General features: G+C 64.8%; 9 protein-coding genes across 9 annotated transcripts; 3 read left to right on the top strand and 6 right to left on the bottom strand.

Annotated features, from left to right (window-relative positions):
• Nucleotides 1-931: 931 nt before the first annotated feature.
• Nucleotides 932-2,543, top strand: EMIHUDRAFT_198894 (hypothetical protein; the record flags this gene model as incomplete). Its single annotated transcript, XM_005757642.1, has 5 exons — nt 932-1,198; nt 1,337-1,387; nt 1,561-1,668; nt 2,211-2,282; nt 2,457-2,543. The coding sequence occupies 5 exons, from the start codon at nt 932-934 to the stop codon at nt 2,541-2,543; spliced, it is 585 nt and encodes a 194-aa protein (XP_005757699.1).
• A 2,537-nt stretch (nt 2,544-5,080) lies between these two features.
• On the top strand, nt 5,081-5,824 carry EMIHUDRAFT_198892 (hypothetical protein; the record flags this gene model as incomplete). Its single annotated transcript, XM_005757641.1, has 2 exons — nt 5,081-5,479; nt 5,639-5,824. The coding sequence occupies 2 exons, from the start codon at nt 5,081-5,083 to the stop codon at nt 5,822-5,824; spliced, it is 585 nt and encodes a 194-aa protein (XP_005757698.1).
• A 5,792-nt stretch (nt 5,825-11,616) lies between these two features.
• EMIHUDRAFT_198889 (hypothetical protein) lies at nt 11,617-13,046 on the bottom strand (the record flags this gene model as incomplete). Its single annotated transcript, XM_005757640.1, has 6 exons — nt 11,617-11,697; nt 11,849-11,929; nt 12,043-12,191; nt 12,265-12,448; nt 12,540-12,896; nt 12,966-13,046. The coding sequence occupies 6 exons, from the start codon at nt 13,044-13,046 to the stop codon at nt 11,617-11,619; spliced, it is 933 nt and encodes a 310-aa protein (XP_005757697.1).
• A 678-nt stretch (nt 13,047-13,724) lies between these two features.
• Nucleotides 13,725-14,816, top strand: EMIHUDRAFT_97183 (hypothetical protein; the record flags this gene model as incomplete). Its single annotated transcript, XM_005757639.1, has 1 exon — nt 13,725-14,816. One exon carries the CDS (start codon nt 13,725-13,727, stop codon nt 14,814-14,816), a length of 1,092 nt encoding a protein of 363 aa, XP_005757696.1.
• A 771-nt stretch (nt 14,817-15,587) lies between these two features.
• Nucleotides 15,588-16,136, bottom strand: EMIHUDRAFT_351007 (hypothetical protein). The gene has a single exon (XM_005757638.1). The coding sequence runs from the start codon at nt 16,078-16,080 to the stop codon at nt 15,730-15,732; it is 351 nt and encodes a 116-aa protein (XP_005757695.1). The 5' UTR covers nt 16,081-16,136; the 3' UTR covers nt 15,588-15,729.
• A 15-nt stretch (nt 16,137-16,151) lies between these two features.
• On the bottom strand, nt 16,152-16,861 carry EMIHUDRAFT_198887 (hypothetical protein; the record flags this gene model as incomplete). The annotated part of the gene is made up of 2 exons (XM_005757637.1): nt 16,152-16,338; nt 16,686-16,861. The coding sequence occupies 2 exons, from the start codon at nt 16,859-16,861 to the stop codon at nt 16,152-16,154; spliced, it is 363 nt and encodes a 120-aa protein (XP_005757694.1).
• A 27-nt stretch (nt 16,862-16,888) lies between these two features.
• On the bottom strand, nt 16,889-17,686 carry EMIHUDRAFT_198886 (hypothetical protein; the record flags this gene model as incomplete). Its single annotated transcript, XM_005757636.1, has 1 exon — nt 16,889-17,686. The coding sequence occupies one exon, from the start codon at nt 17,684-17,686 to the stop codon at nt 16,889-16,891; it is 798 nt and encodes a 265-aa protein (XP_005757693.1).
• A 206-nt stretch (nt 17,687-17,892) lies between these two features.
• On the bottom strand, nt 17,893-19,657 carry EMIHUDRAFT_448594 (hypothetical protein; the record flags this gene model as incomplete). The annotated part of the gene is made up of 2 exons (XM_005757635.1): nt 17,893-17,916; nt 18,131-19,657. 2 exons carry the CDS (start codon nt 19,655-19,657, stop codon nt 17,893-17,895), a joined length of 1,551 nt encoding a protein of 516 aa, XP_005757692.1.
• A 1,333-nt stretch (nt 19,658-20,990) lies between these two features.
• Nucleotides 20,991-22,067, bottom strand: EMIHUDRAFT_97181 (hypothetical protein; the record flags this gene model as incomplete). The annotated part of the gene is made up of 1 exon (XM_005757634.1): nt 20,991-22,067. The coding sequence occupies one exon, from the start codon at nt 22,065-22,067 to the stop codon at nt 20,991-20,993; it is 1,077 nt and encodes a 358-aa protein (XP_005757691.1).
• Nucleotides 22,068-22,777: the final 710 nt, after the last annotated feature.

The raw sequence follows: 22,777 nt of genomic DNA, 5'->3' as shown, positions 1-22,777 counted from the left end.
CGTCGGAGGTTTGTATAGCCGCTGGGTGGCGCAATTGTTGCCTCCACGTATCGGAGAGAGGAGACTGGAGAGAGGTGTGCAAGGGGCGTGCTCGTTCTGGTAGAGGTAGTCCGCCTGCCTCTGTTCAGCCGCTCTGAGTCACAGGGCCTGAGCCTGACGGCTCGATCTGGTCGTTTTGTATCGGTGAGTGCGAGATCTCGTCACCCAGGTGGCGTGGCAAGCACATACTAGCGAAAGTTTTACAGGACAGTCGCCCCTCCTGTGGGGGGGGAGAGAATAGAAATACAGGGCGACGTGGCCCAGTGTCCACGTGGCCCAGTGTCGGGGCCACGTGGACGGGCCACGAGGTCACAATCTCAGGGATGGGATTAGAAGTTAGGAGTCTCATCGATCGGAACATATACTGAGATAAGACGCGAGCGCTTGGAGCACTTGGAGTGCAGTCGGCAACCTCACACCCAGGGCCGGGGAGCTAAGAAGCGCACCCAGCGGGCCGGATGCTCGGGGACGGGCTGCGGGCAAGAGAGCCCTGACCCTTGGGGGGTGCGCGTTCCACAGGGAGGGGGCCATAAAGTAAACACGGGTCTCCGAGGGTTAGTTAGTTCCGAGAGAGAGAGAGATTTTTGAAAACCAACAAGAAATCACGTCTCTCACAGTGATCTTGTCTCTCTCTCTCTAGTTCCGAGAGAGTTGTTTTGTTTGTTGCTAGTTCCGTCCGGGTGTGTTGCGTGTACCGGGTTTCCCCTTAACTGCAGAGGAACGCCCCCTCTACTCGGAGCGATGGACACGACACCATTACGCCACACACGTACACGGCTAACTAATGTACATACACACTCGCCCGCCGGCGCCAGGGTCCCGTCCTGCCCGGCGCTTATTCCCGATTTTCTTGTCGACCGCAGCCTCTCGGCGCGAGCAAAGCCAGCGGCACATGGCGCAGCCCGATCCAGTGATCGATAGTGACGAGGATGAGGACGACGACGACGTCAAGATCGTGCTACTCCAGCCCGAGGAGTTCGACCAACCCGAGGGCGACGGCGAGGAGGAGGAGGCGCACGCCGAGGAGGGCGGCGAGGAGCTGCTCGAGGCGGCCGACGAGGGCGAGAAGGTCGCGGATGGGGCGGCGCCGTCGACTCCGGCGGGCGCGACACCGGCCAAGGGCTCCGGGAAGGCCAGCGACCAGCGGCACAAGACGTGGGTGAACCCGAATCTGCAGTCTGCCGATGGCGGCGCGGCAGCCTCCGCAGCCAAGGCTGCGGCCAAGGCGGAGGCGGCCAAGGCGTCGGCGGCCAAGGCGCGGCTGGGGCCGGTGGCGCACATGCCGGGCGGGACGGAGGTGGACCTCGACGCCGTGGCGCCGGACAACATCGACCTCGACTCTGTGCAGGTGTGTCCGTCCCTCCAGCCCTTGCGCACCCCTCCCCGCGCGGGTGCAGCCGGGCGCTCGGGCAGGCCCCCACCCTGGCCCAACCACCAACCCACGCAGCGCCTCGCCCTCGCGTGCGCCCTCCCTGCCTCACCACGGCGGCAGCTCACGGCCCCTGCTCGGCCGCGCCACAGGACAAGGCGTGGCGGCGCCCCGAGGCGGACGTGAGCGACTACTTCAACTATGGCTTCACCGAGGAGACCTGGCGGTGGTACTGCAAGCGGCAAAAGGAGCTGCGGCAGGTGCGGGAGGGAGGGGACACGGGGCGGGAGCGTGGCCGGCCTTGCCGCGTCTCGCCAGCAGCTCTCCTCGCTCTCCTCGCCCAGCGCTGTCGGGACGGCTGTCGGAGCCCCTCTCCTGGCACCGGGGAGCCATCGGCTCATCTCCCCCGCCCCGCCCCCCTCCTCGTAGGAGCAGCACCGCATGCAGGCTGGCGACGCCTCGGCACAGCAGGCTGCGGCGGGCGGCGGGATGGGCGGGATGGGCGGGATGGGCGGGATGGGCGGGCCAATGGGCGGGCCAATGGGCGGGCCGATGGGCGGGCCGATGGGAGGCGCGCTCGGCTTCGCGCAGATGCAGATGCAGATGCAGCAGCAGCAGCAGCAGCAGCAGCAGCAGCAGCAGATGATGCAGCAGCAGATGCAGGCGCAGATGCAGGCGCAGATGCAGGCGCAGCAGCAGTGGCAGCAGCAGCAGATGCAGCAGCAGGGAGGCGGGCGGGGGCTGTCCGCAGGACAGATGCAGAGCCTGCAGCAGCAGCTGCAGCAGCAGCGTATGATGGCAGGGGGGGCGGGCAGCGGGTGGGGCGGGCAGGATGAGCAGATGCACGCCGCCAAGCGCGGGCGCTATTGAGAACGTGCGTGGCAAACGCCTCTCGACGCGGCGCCGTTGTCCGGAGAGACCAATGAATCGAGGAGGGGACTCTCTGCTATGGCTCGCTGCCAACGTCGCCGCGTCACAGGTATCGACGCGCGCGGCGACCCCTCTTCGCAGTTTGGCCCGTGGCACTGCTGCCCGCTGCTCGCCAGAGCTCTCCCGCTGCTCTCGTGTGTCGACTGTGCTATTCGTCGTGTGTTTCCATTTTGCTGGCCAATTTCGGCTCTACGGCTCTAGCTAACGGCGCAACACTTCTCGGAACCAATGATATCGCATCTATGTGCGTGACTGCATTCCGCATTCCTGTGGACAAAGCAGATACCGCACGCATGTACCAGTGCCTAAAGGGGGTGTCACAGTGTGGAGATGTATGGTGGGTTGACGGAAATTGAAGGACACGACCCACTTCGCCACAGACGGTCCCGCGCCTCGCCGCTAAGACGGCTACACGACCGCGGCTCGTGTGCGTGTAGCCGTCTTTGTCCGGAGTGAATACCACCACGCGCTCGTCGGTGACGGTGTCCTTCGATTTCGCCGCGCTCGGCGAACCTCGACAGCGCTTTCGGTGGCATGCATCAAGCTGCTGTACGGCCCCGGCATCGCCTTCCCAGGCTTAGCTAGACTGAGAGATATTGTGGAAATGGTTGGTCTCTACAATATATACACTGACACTGAACCTCTCAGAGCTCGTCCCGGTCCGTCACGGCCATCCTCGGCCTCCGGAGGGCCCCCGGCCGCGGCGCGGTGCGGCGGAGTCACAAATCCGACGGCAGAGCACCGGGACGCGGTCGGGCGATCTAAGGCCCAGTGAGGCGTATGCATTGCCCATCCAGGACTATCACCTGGACCTATCAACAGGGGCTGGAGCCGAGCAGGAGGGCCCGGCGCACAACCCCCTGGTCAACTCACCCTCCACACCCCGTACCAGACCTCGGTTCTTCCCATAGGGTTTCTGGTGCGGTTTCCCATGGGCATGGCGGTTTCCCATAGCCGAAAACCCTGAGGGGTCGGTCGGTTTCTGCAGCGCACTCTGTTTTTTCTGGGATCTGTTTTCTGGGACACCCGCCTCGAATTCCCGCCTCGAATTTTTTCGGATTGTTTTTCTTTTTTGGCCTTTTTTTACTTGTTTTCATGGGAATTCGGCGTACTTGCGGCCATGCTATCACGCCTTGCGACAGCCTGTCGGCGCAGCTGACCGTGCCATGATGCACAATTGATCACCTGCATAGCTCGCGGCCTTAGTATCAAGCATTCAGTGACGACCTGATCGTACGGCCAGTAGGAAGGTGTCCTTCCATCGTGTGCACGCTTCTGGCGCAATGCGCGTCACCTCGGATTGGCTGCTGGCACTCTCGAGGCTATGCCTACACAGCCTCGCGCGCATGGGCAGTCAAGAGGGACCACGCACCTTCTCAGGACAGGATTCTCACTCTCCTTTTCCGGGATCTGCCTGTGGGTCTGGTTTCTGCGGGGTGTGAAGACATCTCCCGCTTCGTCCTAATGAGCTCATTCCAGCCAATGAACAGGTGTACCCCCATCCGAACCCGGGGGTATCGAGCACGAAATCACAGAGCGCCGTGACGCGATATGTTATCCGGGATCTGCTTTTTCGGCCCCCGATGGCGAGCTGGCTCGACGATCTCGGTCTCAACGAGCTCGAACACATCAAGGATGGCGCGGTTCCCCCCAAGGGTTCCTCCCACCCATCATGCCGCCGCCCCTGCCACCCCTGTGTCAGTGTGCCCGTGGTAGTGAGAGACTGCCGGCGAGAAGCCGGAGGAAGGTCGCTAGACTGAGATGAGACCGCCAGTGGAGTTGGGGGTCCACCGTGCACCGCGCTGCGAGCCTGTCGTGTCCCTTGTCAGGAGCAGGAGAGCCCACCTGTCCCCCTGATCGTCCTTCCAAAATCCTGCTCGTGCAGGTGTGGACCCTGTCCTCCTCCCCTATCCCTCGTTTGGGTTGTCTGTTTTCTTTCTTTTTTCCCCCTCCCACCCAGAACATGCTGCTGTCTTAGTGCTCCCATTCGACCCATTCGGAATACGATGAGTTAATGAGGGGTCATTCCGGCGGAATGACCCCTCCGGGAGATCGTTCACACCTCGAAAAACCAGAACCCAGAGCGTCTGGACCGATATTCCCATGGCCCGGATGTGATCTGTGGATGTGTCGAAAAAGCAGAATACAGAGCTCCCCTCCTCCTAGATAGAAGTCAGACGGTTTCTTGAGCACTTGAGCACTGGATAGGGTCGGTTCCGCATGGTACGGGACCCCTCGATCGGTTTCTTGATAGCTGATATGCCAGGGAAGAGCCAGGTATCTCAGTATGTTATGTCCTATGATATAACATAGTGGGATCTGGTTTATCCATACCTCCGTGACTGCACCCTTTCCTCCCTTCTGTCTGTCCACCTCGCTCTCTCTCTCTCTGTCTGTCTCTCACTCGGTCTCGGTCTCGGTCTTCGCTCTCGGTCTCGGTCTCTCTCTGTCCCTCTCTCTCACTCACTCACTCACTCACTCTCTCTCTCTCGCGCGCGCGCGCTGCGTGTGTGTGTGTGTGTGTGTGAGTGTGTGTGTGTGTGTGTGTGTGTGTGTTGTAAAATGAACTCGGGGGTGGCAGGCAGCGGAAACGGCGCTGTGTGTGTGTGTGTGTGTGTGTGTGTGTGTGTGTGTGTGTGTGTGTGTGTGTGTGTGTGTGTGTGTGTGTGTGTGTGTGTGTGTGTGTGTGTGTGTGAAGAAAGAAAATGTTGAAAAAAAAATTTATTTTGAGAACCGCGCTGTATGTCCCGCGACGAGGAGCGCTGGCTCGCGCTCGAGCGCGACTACCGGCGGCAGGTGCGCAAGGCGTACTATCGTCGCGAGGAGGACTTTGCGACGCTCGTCCAGTACAACGACTACCTCGAGGAGGTCGAGGAGATTGTGGCCGGGCTGGTCGACGAGAAGCAGCGGCCGGCGACACGCGCGAGACTGGACAAGCTGCGCGCCGCCGACCCTTCGCTCACCGCGCACAATCGCGCGCGGCTCGACGAGGACCGCAACGCCATGTCGGCCGCTGTAGAGGCTGAGCGGCGCGAGGCGCAGCAGCGGGCGGCGCAGCGGCTGCAGGAGGCGAAGGAGGCGGCGGAGGAGGAGGCACGCGCAAAGGCGGAGCTGCAGGACGAGGTTGCCGCCGGCAAGACGGTTGCCGACGCGCAGGCTGAGCTCGAGCGGCGCCGCGCAGCCGCGCCGGCCGCCGCCGCAGCTGGCGCCGCCGCCGCAGGGAAAAGCTACAGCTATGTACCGACCGCCGGCCCCGCGCGCCCCGCGGATGTGCCGCGCGCGCAGCCGCTGCACGAGCAGAGAGAGGAGGCGCCAAAGCTGATGACGGCGTCGGCGTTCCTTCCGCGCGAGGCCTACGAGGACGCGCCCGCGGAGATGTCGGCCATCTGCCGCGCAGGCGGGCACTCGGAGAAGATATGGCGGCAACGGTACGAGCAGGAGGCGTTCGGCGCGACCGGGCTCTGGTTCGAGCTACCGGCGGCGTGAGACGTGTATGTCTCTATCGACCAGAGAGCGTTACACCGCAGAGAAAAACCTGACAAGACTTTTTTCGTACTGCGATCGTCATGTTCGTTGACGTTGTCGCTTATTGCGTACGTTTAATACCCGTACATGTAATTGGATTTGGAATATGGAAATTGCTCTGATGTCTGATAAAAAGCTAGTTGATTGACGATTTGGATGCGCACCTTTTCGCCAATGTGACAGGAGCTGGCTTATCCGCGTCGTCGTCGCCTTTCGGTCTCGCGGACACTGTACAAATACGAAATAGAGATTAGGATAGTATCCTACTCTCTCTGTAATCCTTGCGAAAAAACTCTGTCGTCTGTGTCCGCGGCATCTTGGGGGGTCCGTGGACCGCGCCGGTCGTTTGAGACCGGCAGACCGCGGGGCTCGGCGTCGGGGTGGCGTTGGTATCCCCGGAGAGATCAAAATCGACGTAAGTCACGTAACTCAAGCGAATAGGGGGCACGAGCAGTGCGGCAGTTAAGCGCACCGCGCGCGAGCGACAGGACGGTCCGCGAAAACTCTCTCTAAAAGCTAGCAGCGTTCAAGTGGGAGTCGCGCAACGGGGGCCGGCGCGTCGACAGCAGCCGGGGCATGAATTGGCATGCTTGGCAAGAAGCGCTCCCTTCTAGGCCAGTGCGGGACCATTGTTCTGATGGCCCTCGTCCCTGCACTCGTCCTCAAACCATCAAGCTCTGCCCGTCCGGCTTCGCGGCAGGCTGGTCGCTCACGCTGCGGCTACCCAAGGGGGCGCCTCGTCTGCGCAACCACAAGGCCAATCCCGCTACGAGCGTGATGCATGCAGTAAGGGGCAGCATCCACTGGACGGATGCCACCTGCGCCACTCCCCCGAAGAAGCCCGCGTCCAAATCGCGATCCCGTGCGCCAATAGCTGCGCTCGAGTTGCCGTTGACGCGCCTCCAGAGGCACAGGACGGAGCCAAAACCGAGGGTGGGGTCCCACGCGGTTAGGTTCGACATGTATGCCTCGCCGTTCCCAATCAGCTGGTAGTGGAATGATACTCTGCTCATCAACCCGTCCCGTTTCACGCCAAGGTTGGACGTGAAGCGCACGCCGTCTGCCTGCCACACGCCCGAGACGTGCGCAGCGCCAAGCATCGGCAGCTCCGTGATCGGGTGCGCCTAGAGGGGGAGTTTCGTGGGTCTCCGCGGATGCAGTAGCTACCTTGGTCGCTCGATGCCACACCTCAAACTTGCCATCGAAGAACACCCTGGTGGTCCACGACGTCCTCGCCTTGAGGAAGCCAAAAGGGTCCGAAAAGTACGCGGGCAGCCCGGGCGTCCAGACGTGGAAGGAGAGGACAGCGCCATCGTTGCTGAAGACATTGCGGACGTGGTAGCCGATCCCATGGTTGGCGACCTTACCGTACGCCCAGATCGTGAAAGCGTTTATGTTTTGCGTCTGCAGGTACGGCCTGTCGTCATCCCCCCACCTCTCCGTGAGAACAAACTCCCCCTGCGACGAGGGGCGGGGTCTTGTCGGAAGGGCCCATGCCGTCACATCTGCCTCCGGCGTGCCTCCAGGCCGCGCCACAGCCACTCTGGTATCCGGCCCTTGCCGCGCAGCTCGCGACAGTTGAGTGCCGAAGCCCCCTCCGGCACAGGGACGCCCCCCTCGACGGCCACCTACATTCGGCGATTGTTTGCGTCGCCTCAAGGAGGGGTGGTGGGGTGGTGAGGTGGTGTTTGGCGCTGTGGTCGTGGTGGTGGGGGGGGGGGGGGGGGGCGCACAAAATCGTCCTGGGTGTTGGTCTCCATCCAGTTGCGCGAGTTTTTAGCCATCCTGCGGGCACCGCTGCTCTGAGCTTCCTCTATTGGGGGAGTGCGCAACCGGCGCCTCTTCTCTCTCTCTGCGTCTGTCTTTCTTCCTCCCTCCCTCTCCCTCCTCCAGCCCCATTCTGGCCTCTCCCTTCCGCTGCGCACCTCGTGGTGTAAGGACTGCGTTGCCCACCGTCCAGTTCCGCAGCCTGTTGTCGAGGGTGGGGGAGTGCAGCGGTCAGCTTGGATCCCATTCACAGCCTTCCGGCGTTCCGAACACCCCGAGGCCAATCTACTCTTGCGACCGGGGTCGTGAGAACGGAGAGGGGCAGGCCGCAGGCATGCTTCTGCCACCACTCAAAGGGCGCGTCCGGCTCGAACTCGAACGCGATCGTCGTCGCCTGGGAGATAGCCGCCGAGGGGAGTGGCTCAGGGAGCGGCCGGCTGACTGTTGCTGCGTAGAGAAGACGGAGGGTGATGGGGCTCCCTGGGCCGCATTGTGCCTCGTTGGTCGTCGCATCAGTGGTGATGTTGCTCTCCTCGGCCATCGCATCGTCCCCCCCCAGCCCGACGTCGTTTATCACCTGCACCGCAAAAGGGCTACATCGTGCGCACAATGCACGGATCCCGGAAGGGGGGGGGAAGGGGGGGGCGGATGGTCTCCCCACTCTATGGTGCGTGAGGGTGCCACCGCTGCCACTACGCATTGCTAACACAGCAAGCTGGACCGTATGTGGTCAAGACATTCCTTTGTCCGCCCTGGTGCAGGCAGGCTCACGGGGTCGGGACGGCTCTCGGCCGCCCCCTATCATGAGGGGTGTGCGGCATCCTGAGCGCGCGATTGGGTTCTGGGCTCAGGCGCGAGGCCGCAGTACCTCGTGCTCAATCTGGCCCACAATCGAGAGGACATTCCTGGAGACGCCCCCCGGCATCTCCATCATTGCTCCTGTCGCTTGCACCACGCCGGCGTCAAGGTCTTCAAACGTCTCGACCACCCCGTCAAAGACGTACATACTCATTCAGAAAGGCGGCCGCTCGAGCACCGAGCTAGCCGCACGCGTGAGCAGAGGTACAGCACAAGCAGGCTCTCCCGGGGGAGCGGCGCAGCCCTGAGATTTGTCGGACAAATCATTTTGCGAAATCGGTTTACCTTTGGCGGTGTGTTGTGATTGTTTTAGGTATGTTGGTGTGTTGTGATTGATGCTCTGGTGGTCGCGAACGGCCGCCGGAGGAGGAACACGGCGCGCGCAGTGAAACGTTCTCCCATTTGCCCCCTCGGGGTTCCGGTCGGCAGGGCCAGTTTGCACACAGAGCCTGGCAGGCTCTCTCTCTACATCGACGTTGATTGATACGACACACGTTTCATTCATCTTTCTTGTAGTGAACAGGCCGAGTTCGCGGTTTGAGCGCCCAGCGCAGACCGACCGACCGCAGGGGGGGGGTCCGGTCGACGGCCGCGGAAGACCGCAGACCGGAGGGGGGTTCCGGTCGGTCGGAGCGCAGACCGAGGGGGGGGGGAGTCGGTCGGGTTGGCTCGAGGGTCACACACACCGCACACCGACGCTCGCCGCAGCTGTGAATAAATTAGTATCTCGAAATACTAGAGACCAAGCGCCCTCTCCCCGTCTAATCACTCCTCGTCGTCCGAGTGCGGGCTGGAGCTCGAGACCGAGACGCTCAGGATTGGGTCGGAACACGAGCTTGTCCATGTCCACACTCTGGTCGTCGTCGTCCATACGATTAGCTTCGCCGGCGACACACTGTACCCGTTGACGAGCCGCTTGAGCGCGGCCAGAGCTTGTACAAAGCGACGGCAAGCAGAACCAGGCCTGCGACTGCGTAGATGCCTCCACACACATGTACATGTACATGTGTGGGGTCGGGGGCGTCGGGCTTGCTCGGGCCTCGGCGAAGAAGTCTCCTTGGCGCTTGGCTGCGTAACTAGTTTTCATAGTGAAAACCGGCGATTTCGAAGCGCCCGTGGCGGTTCGCGAGAAGGAGGGGGAGAGAGCGTTTGAGGGGCTCACGGCAAGGACACCGACCGAGGGGGGGGTCGGTCGTCACACCTCCCGCCGCCGAGAGAGCGACCGACCGGAGGGGGGGTCCGGTCCACCTCGGGGGCAGACCACCGACCGGCGGGGGGGTCCCCACGAACTAGGGGGGGTGGGTACAAAATGACGCTCGTATTAGTAACCTGCCACGAACCACGAGGGTAGATAGAGCTCTGTAGTGTGTTGCCACCGATAGACTGGTGACCTGAGAGGTGCGTCCCACCTCACAGTGCCGCTGCGCAACCACAACGCAGACCACACCCGGCAGCAATTGACCCCAATCAAGGTTATGAGAGCGGCCATAAACAGGTGTTATGGCTGTTATGGCTGGCTGCTCATAACACCCCATAACACCTCATAACACCTCATAACACCTCATTAACATAACACCTCCATCGCTGTTATGGCTGTTATGCCCACCCTACCATAATCCATAACACCTCATTAACACCTCATAACACCTCATAACACCTCATAGATAGCACTCATAACACCTCCCACTAGTTGTTATGACGGCCACAGCATAACAACCTCATAACAGCAGCTATGACTCGGCCAAAACCGAATTTGACCCCTGCAAGGATTTTTTTCTTACGGAGCCCCCGGCCGCGCGAATCCTGGCCGTAAAATTCTTCTTTTGGAGCGCCCGCCCCGTGCCGCGTAGCTACTACCAGTCAACCATGGCCTAGCGGATGAAGATGTTCATGAGCCAGAAGCCCTCGTCAGTTGACCTGCGCGTCTCCGACTTCAAGAGGATTCCCGGCTTCAACTATGTGCTGTCTGTGTCGCGACGGAGGACGACCACACGTACAACTCGCTGTGCTCTGAGATCCGAGAGGGCAAAGGAGAAAATAGTTGGCGATCGATGCCGAAGCTCGCGCGCGGCAGCGCGCGAAGCGAAAATTCCAGCGGCGAGCAGTTCGGTGTGGCCTCTCGGGCCATAACACCGTGGATCCGGGACGGCTCTCTCATAGCAGCCCATAACATGTTATGGGTGTTATGGGTGTTATGGGGCCCTATGCCCCGAGAGCCATAACACCATAACAATAACTGTGCAGAGGTGTGCATTGTCCCCAGACAAGGTTATGGGAGCGGCCATAACAGGTGTTATGGCTGTTATGGCTGGCTGCTCATAAACACCCCATAACACCTCATAACACCTCATAACACCTCCATCGCTGTTATGGCTGTTATGCCCACCCTACCATAACACCTCATAACACCTCATAACACCTCATAACACATCCCACTGGTTGTTATGACAGCCACCATCACAACCTCACAACAGCTGTTATGTGTCACGTCTTGATTGAGAAATCTGAAGCCATCGCTCAGCCTCAGTCAGGAGGCAGGTTGATGTTATTGAATTTAACTTAAGGGCAAAAGAGAAAATATTTGGCGGTCGATGCCGAACCTCGCGCGCGGCAGCGCGCGAAGCGAAAATTCCAGCGGCGAGCAGTTCGGTGTGGCCTCTCGGGCCCGATAACACCGGTGATCCGGGACGGCTCTCTCATAGCAGCCCATAACATGTTATGGGCTGCTATGCCCCGAGAGCCATAACACCATAACAATAACTGTGTCAGGGGACAAAAGTGTGCAGTGGGCGCGGGTGCACAGGCAGCGGGGTTCCTAATCGTCCTAACTCTCTCGAGCCTAACCGCCAGCGAGTCACTTCTCAATGAACACTTTAGTCACCTCTTAGCCTTGCGTGGCACCTTGGAAAAGGCCACTACATGCTTGTGTCGACGGCTTGCGTGACGGCGGGTACTGACGTACTCAGTCAGTACTCTCTGTAGAGTGCACAGCGCGTCCACACTGCAGAGCCAGAGCCAACCGCCCTTCCCAACCTCGCCCGACGAAGCACAAGGCCGAGCTCGTGGCTCAACGAGCGACCAGAGGACCCCCGCCCGCCCCCTCCAAGCCCTCCCCCCGGCGGAGTCCCCTATGAGCGCGCTGAGCCGCTCATCCCCTTTGCCGCTGTGAAGACGGGCGTCAGGCGGTCGGTGAACTCGTCGAGCTGCTCCTGCGGTGCGGGAGCGGAGGCGGCTCGAGCCGAGATGGCGGCGCACGCGCGAGGGCAAGGCGGGGGGCGGAAGGGGGGGGCGCTCCGCCCAAAAGGCCGGGGGGGGGCGGGGCGGGGCGGGGCGCGCCTGCGGGTACGCCTCCTCCACGACCGTCCTCGCCTCCTTGGCGACGGTGCGGACCTGCTCGACCGTCGAATCGATGGCGGCGCGGTCGATCGGCAGGGAGAGCACCTGCCGGAGAAGGTGGGCGGGTTACTCCGCTTGCTGCTGCTGCTGCTGCTGCTGCTGCTGCTGCTGCTGCTGCTGCGGCTGCGGCTGTGAAGTGAGCCGAGCAGCGAGCACACAAGGTGATCGAGCCGGGAGGCGGGGAGGAGGGACTGGAGGGAGGACGTGCGCCGCGCGCGCGCCTTCGAGACGGCGCCCTCGATCGCCTCTGCCAGGTCGCCCGGCGGGACGAGGGCGGGGCCCGGAGTGTCGAGCGGCATAGCGGTCCCTATGGCCGCACATTGCAGCGTGCGCAGAGGGCGGCCTTGCTACGCGGCGGCCGCCGCCTCTCGCTGGCGGACCGTCCGGCAGCCGCACCGACCCCTGCGGCGCGAGGTAGTGCCTCAGGATCCGCCCGCGCAGCGCGCCGTCGCCGGTGCGCGTGAGCTTGTGCAGCAGCGCGAGGCCTGGCGGCGTCCGCTTCTCGAGCTCCTCCTCGGTCCGGGTGTGGATGTGGGTGAGCAGCTTGAGGAGGGAGTCGTCATCCTATCGACAGGTCCTGGACACGTCCTGGACGTGTCCTCGAGGTGTCCCGCTTGAGGAGGGAGCCGTCCGCCTCCTCGCGCGCCGCCTCGACGTTCTGCTGCAGCACGTACAGGAAGCCTGCGTCGAGCTTGCCGTCGTTGATCATTTTGCACAGCTTGGCGTCCAGCTTGTTGATCTCCCCCGCGCCGAGCAGGTCCTGCAGCTGCTCGCGCGCCAGCGTGAAGCGCTCGTGCGAGCGCCGCTCCACAGCGGAGAGCAGCGCGGACAGCTTTGCAACCTCGTCCGTGTCCGGCTTGCTGGCGGTCTGGACCGCCTCGAGCTTGCTCGCGAGGGTCGGGACGAACGTCTCGTCCACCTGCTCCAGCCACTCGTCGAGCACCGGCTCGAGCGACCCCGCCGCCTCGGCCGCGCTGAGGATGCCTGCGAGAGCGTCGTCAAAGTCGAGCTTCTCCGCGGCAGGAGCGTCGCAGAGGAGCGGCGGAGCGGCGCGGCGCGGCGCGGCGAGCGGCAGCGACACGGCGTGGAGCGCAGGCGGCCGGAGCGGTGGCCGGAGCGGCACGACGAGTGCGAGCAGAAGCGGAACCAGCGCCACCGTCATGATACGGCTGGAGCTGGTGTCAGGAGGCGCAGCACAATTTCTTTTTTATGTGGCAAGAGTATATCTCTAGCGTGCACGCTGGCTGTGTGTCTTGTGAGCTTGTTTGTGTCTGTGTGTCGCTCGTGCGTGTCGTCATCATCTGTCTCGCGTCCACCCATAACGCGCTGGTGTTCGGAGGCCGGACGATTTCCTTTTCTCGTTGGCTTTCTCGACCTAAGTGCTTTTAACCTAAGTGCTTTTAAAGATGTGTCTCGCGTGCATGTTGGCATCTGCCCGAGCTATCTCTCGGGGGCTACGCGACGGGATACTTGCCCGACGGCAGCTGGGGCGGCTGGATTACCCTACACTTCTCGGGCAAGGGCCGCTGGGTCGCAGGTGAGGAGCCGAAGCGCGAAGGAGGTGGACCTCTCGACGGGGTGTGGTTTACGCGCTTGATAAGCAGCTGCGCGGGATCGAGAAGAACTTCCAGCCCGGCACAAAGCTCAAAGGTCAAAGCGCGTGCAGGCGCGCTTGCGGGCGCACAGGAGCTCGCGATGAAGAACGGCGACGACTTGTGCTCGATGGTGCGGCACCCACCCCGGCCGTTGGTGAACCCGCCGGCGCGAGTGGCGCGTGGTGCGGGACCCGACGCCGACCAGGAGGACTTTGCGCTCCGAGAGTGGCTCCGGTGCTCCTTCGATGGCGGCCGCGCCCGCTGCCGTGCCGGACGACGACACCCCCGTGCTCTTCGCGTCGCACGTCCCCGCCGGCGGCCTCACCGTGGGCATGCAGGCCGTCGCCGCGCTGCTCGACGAGGAGGAGGCGCCCGGTGCTGCGTCCAGCAGGTCGGGACGCAAGCGCAACCGCGCGAGCATGGGCGAGGTGCAAATCCAGCTCGCCCTCGCCAGCTGTGACCAAGCGCCCTCGCAGCGGCGGCGCGCAGAGCCGGCGGCGGCACCGGCAGCGCCGCCACCGGCAGCCGACGACGCCACCGGGGAGGATCCCGAGCCGCCATTCCGCTGCCCGTGCGGAGACGCGCTCAAGGCGCCGCTGCGCGGGCTGCTCTCTGCGCGGCTGGCGAGCGCGCGGGACGGCTCGCTGCTCACCGAGGCAGAGGCGGCCGAGCTGGCGAGCGGCGCGATGGCGGTCCGCTTGCTGCGGGCGGGCGGGGAGGGCGAGGCGGCGGCCGCCCTGGAGGCGGACCCTCGCCGGTCCCGCGCGCTGAGCCGCGCGCTCTACCAGGACGCCGTCTCGTGGGCGCTCTACTCGGCCGAGTGGGCCGACGCGCTCGCCGCGCACCTCCGCTCGCGCGGCTGCCGCAGCGTGCTCGAGGTCGCGGCGGGGGCGGGCGTCCTCGCGGCGCCGATGCGGCGGCGCGGCCTCGCCTGGCGCACGACCGACGCGGCCCCCTCGCGGGTCGGGCTGCCAGCAGGCCTCGAGCCGGAGGCGTGCGATGCGGCGGCGGCGCTCGCGCCCTTTGGCGTGGACGCGGTCTTTTGGGCGTGGTGGCCGCGGGGCGACGAGGGCGATGCCGCTCTCGCCGAGGAGTGCGCGCGGCTGGGCCTCCCCGCCCTCTTCGTGGGCGAGCCAAAGGGCGGGTGCACCGGGTCGGATGCGGTCTGGGAGCGCGCCGGGGCGCCACGGCCCCTCTCGAGCGAGGCCGAGGGGCTGGGCGGGGTGGACGTGCCGCGCTGGCCCGGCGTGCGCGACCGGACGTGGCACGTGGGTCGTCGAGGCGCGCGTGCTGCGCTGCCGCTGGCGGCTGGGATAGAGTACTGTGAATGCAGTTAGAGTAAAAAGAGAATCTACATTTGAGTGCTTTTTGATATTAGGGCAAGACCGGACTAGGTCCAGCCCTGGGTGAGCCGGGTTGTGACATTTGGCGATTCCGCGGCTTACTGGGTCCCTGAGCCGCTCCCCGTGTGCGATTATTGTGGCCCAGGCATGGTACTGATAGTAAACGGGTCAGAACCGGCCAAACACAGGCTACAGCCCCACACACGCGCCCGCCATAGCTCCTGGAGAGCATGCGCGAGTGACGCGCTACAAGCCGCGAGAGTGGCATCAGAGGCAGGAACGACGTGCTCTTGCTGCACCTTGCAGCTGCACCAAGTGTGCTCGCAGTGTATGCCACGGCCGCCGCCTGCGGCATTGCTCTCGTGCAGCTAAGGCGACGCAGGTCCATCAGCAGGGCTCATCCAATGCGAGCACACATTGTGCTTAGCCGCGGGCAGGTGGCAGTGCACAGCCGCACACCGGCTGTGGCGGCTCGAATGCCCCCGGCAGCAATGCTGGTCATTAACTTGCGTATTGGGGCCGCAGCAGGCTGCTGCTGTGGCAGCAGCAGCAGCCTGCTGCTGCCTGATTCAGTCAAGCCAGCGGTGCAGCGAGGCGTGCAGAATTCGCGCGGTTTGGTACCTCCTGAGGCTGAGCGCGTTCAGACTCGGTGACCGGAGTTGGATGGTCCGATGGAGCTCGGCGAGCTCCATCGGACCATCCATGGCCGGACGGCGGAGCGTGAGGTGGCGAGCGGAGAGATGTACCGCAAGACCAAAAAAACACGGATCTGACGCGATGTCCCAAAACGTCAGATCTGGCTCACCCAGGGCTGGACCTAGTCACCGATAGACCACTACTGACTACACATGTGCATGAACATGTCACTAGACACTACGCGGTCCCCCTAGGCGGTCACACACACTCTCTATCTCCCGGTGTTACAATCATGTAAACGCTCTCGCGGGTCAGCCGCGGTCTCGCTCTCGACTCTCGCAGCGGCGTCGGCCACGGCCGGCCGCACCGGCCGGCGGTGCTCCGTGCTCCAGCCGGGAGGTAGATGTCGCGGCTGGAGGGCCTCACAGAAGACCTCCCGCCACCCTCGCACAAAATCGTGGAGCGTGCCCGCTCCGTCGCCTCCGCCGCCGCCTCCGCCGCCGCCGTTGGCGCCGCCCGGCGAGGAGAGGACGGCGCGCATCAGCTGCTCCTCGAGCGACAGCCAGCCTGGCGCCGGAGGCTGTCGCCCAGGCGCATGCTGCCGCGCCAAGCCGGCGGCCATGTCGCGCGTGACGTGGCCCGGCTCCACCCCCAACGCCGAGGCCACCACCGCCTCCAGCTCGGCGCGCCTGATCACTCGAGAACGGCGGTGAGGAGCGACCGCATTCGCACGCCGCCCTCCTCGCTGCACGCGGCTTGCCTCCCGGCGGGGATCCGCGCGCCGTGGTGCGAGGAGAGGGCGAGGGCGGCAGAGCGGGCCTTCGCCTCCTCCTGGCCCAGCGCCTGCCGCCGCGGCGCGGGGCTCCGCGACACGCCGTGCCTACAGGGGCCCGCCTCCTGGTGCAGCCCAAGCAGCGAGAGGGCAGGGGGAGGGGGCAGCGCGAGCGGGCTCGCCTGCGGTAGAGGTGCTGCCGGTGGCGCTCGTAGGCTGGCTCGAGCACGCCGTAGCAGCCGACGCAGAGCACCACCAGGTCGTGCGAGTCGCGGCTCTTCATCGGATCCGGCAGGTGCCGTCGGAAGGCGTGCGGCACCACGCTGAAGCGAACCAGCCGCGCCGCCGCCCCGTCAGCGCCGCAGCGGCTGCCGTCGCCACCGCGGCCCTCGCCGCCGCCTCCCGCCTCGCCGCCGCAGCCGACGCACGCGTTGCGCTTGCCGGCGAGCAGCCACGGCTCGGCAGCGTTCCCCGGCCCGCCTGGCTCGAAGTGCAGCCGGATCGTCCGCCCCGGCGCCTGCGCAGCGAGCGGGTCCCCCTCGGGCAGCAGGCTCGCCAGCCCCTTTGCGAGGTACCACCTGCCGCGCTTCGCCGCCATGCGGCACATCGGCTGCCCGGACGGGTCCAGCATCAGCCAGCCTGTTCGCACCGCCCACACTCAAGCGACTGCATCGCGGGCGCAGGAGAGAGGTGAGGGCTCGCCGTCGTAGACGGGCTGAGAGCGAGTCGGGATCCGGACGCAGCGGCCACGGGCCGCCGCCGCATCGCCGCTGCGCGGCGGCGGCAGAGAAGGGGCGGCCACTGTGGGAAGGGGCGCCCGTGACCGCCAGTCCAGCCGTGCCAGCAGCGCCAGGTAGACACGCAGCGAGGCGCGCGCGTCGTTCGCGGCGTACGCGACTTGCTCGACGCTGAGCGTGTCCGCCTCCCAGTTGCTCCTCCGCACCGCTCCCTTGTGCATCCTCTCGCCCAGCAGCTCCTCCGAGAGCGAGGCGAGGCTCCGGCCCGCGCAGCCGCACCGCACGGCGATCGGTATCAGGTCGACGCCGCCGCCGCAGCTGAGGCGGCGAGAGGAGCACGCGTCCACCCCGGTGTTGGCCCATGTCTCGAGGCGGCGCAGGTCCTGCGCAACACCCACTCCGACCTTGCTCGTCCGCGGGTCGGCGAGGAGCCGCAGCAGGGCCTCGGGCGGGGCAAGCTTGGAGAGCTGCACCACGACTGTCTCGTCGCCACAGCTGAGCTGCAGCAGCGCCGCCGGTCGAGATCCGGCCACCCACTCCACATCGAGCCCCAGCACGCGGTGGGTGCATGACCAGCGAGTCAACGCGGCGTCCAGGACGCTAGCCGAGTCGATCACGGTGACTGAGTGGCGTCCGTTTGCACGACGGCGCCGCCTCAGAAGCACGAGCGCCACGCAGGCAGCGGAGGCGACCAGAGCAGTCCAGGCGATCTTCGACATCGGCGTCGCGAGCGAGGCTGCTGCTCAGAGTTGGCCAGATCTGTCTTCAATCAGTACACGACTGTACAACTGAGAGAGACGGTGAAGGGGGTGAACCGCGCCATCCGAGCTCTCGCCCCGGGGCGCCGTACCCGTGTGCCGTAGAGGCCCCTACGGGTACCTAGGGGCCTAGAGAACAAACCCCCTCTCCCTTTTCTCCCATTAAGCTAAAAGTACGTACAACTGAAATACTGAATGTGAGGTCGATCGGCGGAAGAGGATTCAGCCACCAGAAAAAGAATTTTCGGCGACCTTAGCTTGTGAGTCTCTTCTTTCCTTCTACCACAGACGCGAGTGGCAAAAATATCAATAGAGAGAGAATAGATGCAAGAAAGATGCCCGGAAACTGGAGTCCTAGTACATTGCGGGCGAGGGGGGCAGGCAGCGGAGCAGCGGCGACGGCACCAGCGCCTCGAGGACCGTCTCGGGCTCGTAGACCTCGGGCGGCAGCCCGTGCTCCGGAGTGAGCTCGGTGACGGCGCGGTGCGACGACCAGAACCTCTTTGGGTCCGCGTGCGCGTCGTTGTCGTGCGAGACGACGCCGACCACCTGCGAGGCGGCGTTGACGCACGGGCCGCCCGACGAGCCGGCGTGCACCCACAGCCGGCTGCGGATGAGCCCGCTGTCCACGCCGAGGCAGCGCGAGCGGTCGAGGTAGAGCTGCCGCATCGAGTCCCGCCACGACGCCCAGCCGCACACGGAGAGGTCGGCGCCATGCGCGAGGGCTCTGCGGCTGCGGTCGAGCTCGAGGGGCGGAGGCATCCGACCCACCCCCTCCGCGGGGTCGTCGGAGCGGGCGGCAACCTCGAAGCGCGAGAAGGCGTTCTGCGCCTTGCCGTACGCGGGCGGGTCGAGCGCTAGCGCGCCGCCCACCTTGAGCACCGCCAAGTCCTGCAGCGTGGCGCCGTCGTCCGAGCAGCTGCGCAGCAAACTGTCCGGCGTGACGCAGCTCGCCCACGCCACCCACCGCGCCGGCTTCGCGTCGCCCTCGTACACGCCCAACGTGAGGAGGCAGTCGGGGCCCGCGTACTCGTCCCTCGCCCGCCGCGCGCGGTAGCCCACAAGCACGTGCGCCGCCGTGAGGATGTAGCACTCGCCCGCGTCCCGCTTGACGACGGCGCCGGAGCCCATGTCTGCGAAGCGGCCCGTCGGCAGGTGGAGCAGGCCGACGCGCAGCGTCGCCGCCTTGAGGGCCGGGTCTGCGTTCCTCTCGAGCCGGCGGACCAGCAGCAGCGCGAGCACCAGGCTGACCCCGCCGCCGTAACGCACCGCCTCGGGCCAGTAGCTCCGCTCGAGCCTGTTGAGGCAGCGCTGCCGCTCCGCCTCGCCCGGCTCGCGCCGCGCCGGCTTGAAGGCGGCAAACAGCCCAAAGCAGAGGCGGCTGCTCCGCTCGGCCTCGGGAAGCTCGTGGAAGAAGCGCCAGTACGGACCCTGCCCGCCCGCGTTGCACATGTCCGCGTCCGACTCGTTGCAGCCGCCGCCGCCCACGCGCGGCGGGTCGCACAGGCACTCCCGCAGCCGGCCGCCCGCGTCGCGGCAGAGGTAGACGTGCCGCAGCCGGCTGCGCGAGCAGCTGCGCACCGCCGCTCGCAGAGGACGCCGCTCGACCGGCAGCTGCAGCAGCGGCGTCGGAAGGAGCAGCCGCGTGAGCGTGAGGCTGATGCCGAGCACGAGCAGCGACAGGAGTATGCGCGGCCTCGCCGAGGCAGCGAGGCGAAGCCGGTGCACGTAGCGCCGGGACGCGCGCATCAGCTCCGTCAGCAGCCGCATGAACGCGTCTCTCGCCGTGACGGGCTCGCTCTCGTAGAAGAAGGCGAGCTTGCCCTTCAGCGTTTTGTTGGACCGCTCGAGCTGGGCGATGCGGCGCTCGGCCTGCTGACAGCGCTCCTCGAGCGCTGCGCGGTCGAGGCGGGAGTGAATGGGCTCCGCCATCCTGAGTGAATCTACAAGCAGCGGTCTGCTCCCGCTGCCGGCGCCGCCGGCGCCGTACCTCCTCGTCGTCGCTCGTGGCTCTTCCGCCGCGCCAGGGAGTTGGAGTGAGTCAGCTGCGCGACAGCGCGGCGACCCTCTCCGCGCCGGGTTTCTGGCCGCCCCAGGGCGGTCGTACTCTTCACGGGAGGTTCCCCGTGTTTGTCGGTCGGGCTCTTGCGACGGAAAGAGAATTCCCTTCGCAGTGAGCCACGCTGAACGAAATGAACGTAGAGCCGAACGGTAGGAAGCCGGGGAAGAAGACTCCGAGGAGGACGAAACACCTGTGGTAATCCCGTCGTCAGCTGTAACGATGCGCCCGAACGAACGAAGGGGACCCCAGCGCCAGCATCATCGGTCGGTGGAGGTACAAGTGTTCGAAGAGAGAGTGGACCTGGGCAACGATATGACTTGGCAGAAATGATCGCAGTGGGCGTCAGTCAGAAGAGTCGTCCTTGCGCGAGGAGAGCTCGATAAACTCGAACAACACAAACTCGAGGGGCCAAAATATGCCGCGAGAAGAGCAGAGTTGCGCCGAAAGGCGGGAGAAGCCGCGCCGACATTAGTGTGCGAGAGCAAGGGATCGGCAGGCGGCGGCGGCGTCGCAGGACGAGGCAGACGAGAGCGACGCGACAGAGGAGGAAGGAGGGAGAACGACGAGAGTGGGACGACCGCGAGGTGGCATGAAGGTTGAGAATCGGCGAGGAGGAACTGCGAAGGAGATAGAAAGAGGCAGACGACCAAGGGTTTACATGTAGGGTGGGCGACGGCTAGCACCACACTCCTCTCCTTAAAATCCCTGGTGTGGAGTGTGGTGGCGGCGTGCTGTCCTCCCAATTTTTCTCTGGGGTTGACTGTTTTCTTTCTTTCTTTGACGCATCACGCACGGCTTAGTTTCACGGGTGTCCGCGGCCCCACTGTGCCTGGAGCCGCTGGTAGGGGACCTCGAGGGTAGGACAGTGACCGCCGCAAACCCTGTGTTCAGCATGGGATTTCGGTTTTTTGAATGCCAAAAAACTAGCGAGGGAAAAGTAATTCGAGCAAACCCGCGGCCGCAATGAATTAAAAGGGGCGGGTTTCGAGAGGGGGAATTTCGTCTCAAACTGGAGAATCTGGGAGAATCTGCGCTCACCAACGGATCCCCACCTCATCGAGAAACTTTTCGCACTCCAAGACATACTAGTTTTTCTAAGGTGCTCTACAAGTTAGGCACAAAAGATATGGCATTGCAGGCCATTTAGGGCCCCTTAGACGGTCACTGAGTAGGCCAAAATCCCCACTGGGCCGGGGGAGCACCTTAATAGAATTTCCGCTGGCGCTTGCCGCTATGACCCACCTCGGCCAACCAACGCTTGCCAAGCGGCTTGGCCTCCTGCTTGGCCTCCACCTTCGCCGCCACCGGGCGCTGATCGCTGGGTCCCTTGCCGCCGCCACCCTTGCCGCCGCCACCCTTGCCCCCCCTGCCGCCGCCCTTGCCGCCGCCCTTGCCGCCGCCCTTGCCGCCGCCCTTGCCGCCGCCCCTGCCGCCGCCCCTGCCGCCGCCCTTACCGCGGCCGCCCACCGTCCGATCCGGCGCATGCGCCTCGAGCGCGCCGCCGCCGCCGCCGCCGCCCTTGCCGCCCTTGCCGCCCTTGGCAGCATGCTTGGCCTTCTTGGCATCGGAGCAGGCCTTGCAGCGCGTGCGCGGGATCTTCCAGCCTCGCTCGAGGAAGAACTCCTGCTCGATGACGGTGAACGTGAAGGGCTTGGCGCACTCGTGGCACGTCACCGCCATGTCCATGAGCTCGCGCCGCTGCTTCAGGTACGCCTCCTCGATCACCTTTCGCTTGCGCTGAGGATCCACCTCGCCCACGACCTCCTTTCCCTTGCGGTCCTTGCCCAGCGGGCCCTGCATCGCACGCGCGTCCCCGCTCTCGCCCTCCTCGTCCTCGTCCTCCTCGCCCTCGTCCTCGTCGACGCTCCCCTCCTCGCTCTCATTGTCCGAGGCATTCGGACGAGCGGGCAATGGACCCGCCTTCGTCTTGCCCGTGTACGCCTTCCGAAGGACCTGATTGCGGGAAAACTTAGAGCGCTCCGCGATCTGCTCGAGCCGCGTCTTGGAGACCGCCTCGCGCACGTTGATGCGGCGACTGCTCCCGTCCGAAGACGCCTTGAACTGGCTCTGGTGCAGGGCGAGGCCGCGGTCGCAGCTCTCAAAGTCCGTGACGTCGACGAATGCAGTGCCTTTGAAGGCGCCGTCCTTGAGCACGAGCCGGCACGACGGCAGCAACGCAGCTGCGGTTGTGCCGGCGGCCTGTGCGAAGTGAGCGGCCACGTCCTCTCGAGTGGCAGAGTACGGCAGCTGGTTGATGAACAGCGTGACCTTCGACGTCATTATCAATCGACCCCGACTTCGACTTCGACGCCGGGTGGACCGCGACGCTGACTGCGCCGACCGAGGAACGCTGACCGAGAACGCTGACCGAGAACGCTGGACCGGGACCGAGAAGTGTCTCGCGACGCACGAGGACGCTAGCCTGAGAAAAAGAAAGTCGCGGCAAAATCCCTGTGTTTGAAGTTAAACAAGGCATCGTAGTACTTGAACGGCGCTTCACTTGAATGGCGTTCGCTTCGGCCGGCCTGCCGCCGCCGGCGCTCAACGCTGCCGCTGCCGAGGGCGCGGCGCGCGGCCGCGACGGCGCGCAAGAGGCCGATGATGGCCAGAGACTCGGCGTGAAGCGCCGCCTCGACGGCGAGCTCGCGAGCGCGCGCGTCAACGACGACGACGCCAAAGAAGGCGACACCATTATGGTGGACGCCGCACAGATGGCCGCTGCGGCGGCCGCCGGCACCGACCGCGGCACGAAGCGCCTGCTGCACGTCGCGCTCGCGGCGCGCGACGGCTCGCACATCCCGGACATCCAGAACACGACGGCGCTCGTCACCGAGATTCGACAGCTTCTGAGGAAGACGCCAGGCTGCGAGGCGCAGCCGGCGAGCGCGATCAGCGTGCCCGTCATCGGCACGTCGCGCGCCATCTGCGTCGCCTTCAGCGGCGAGAGCGAGGCACGTGCCTTCCTCGAGCAGTACGCCGGCGGTGGCGTC

This window comes from Emiliania huxleyi (assembly GCF_000372725.1).
Source record: "Emiliania huxleyi CCMP1516 unplaced genomic scaffold EMIHUscaffold_9, whole genome shotgun sequence".
Lineage (NCBI taxonomy): Eukaryota > Haptophyta > Isochrysidales > Noelaerhabdaceae > Emiliania > Emiliania huxleyi.
The sequence above is the reverse complement of the archived record's forward strand: the minus strand, read 5'-3'. Positions and strand labels throughout refer to the sequence as shown.

Excerpts from the sequence above, each read along its gene's own strand:
- EMIHUDRAFT_351007 (XM_005757638.1), bottom strand. The coding sequence starts at position 16,080 with ATGGCCGCCGGCTTGGCGCGGCAGCATGCGCCTGGGCGACAGCCTCCG.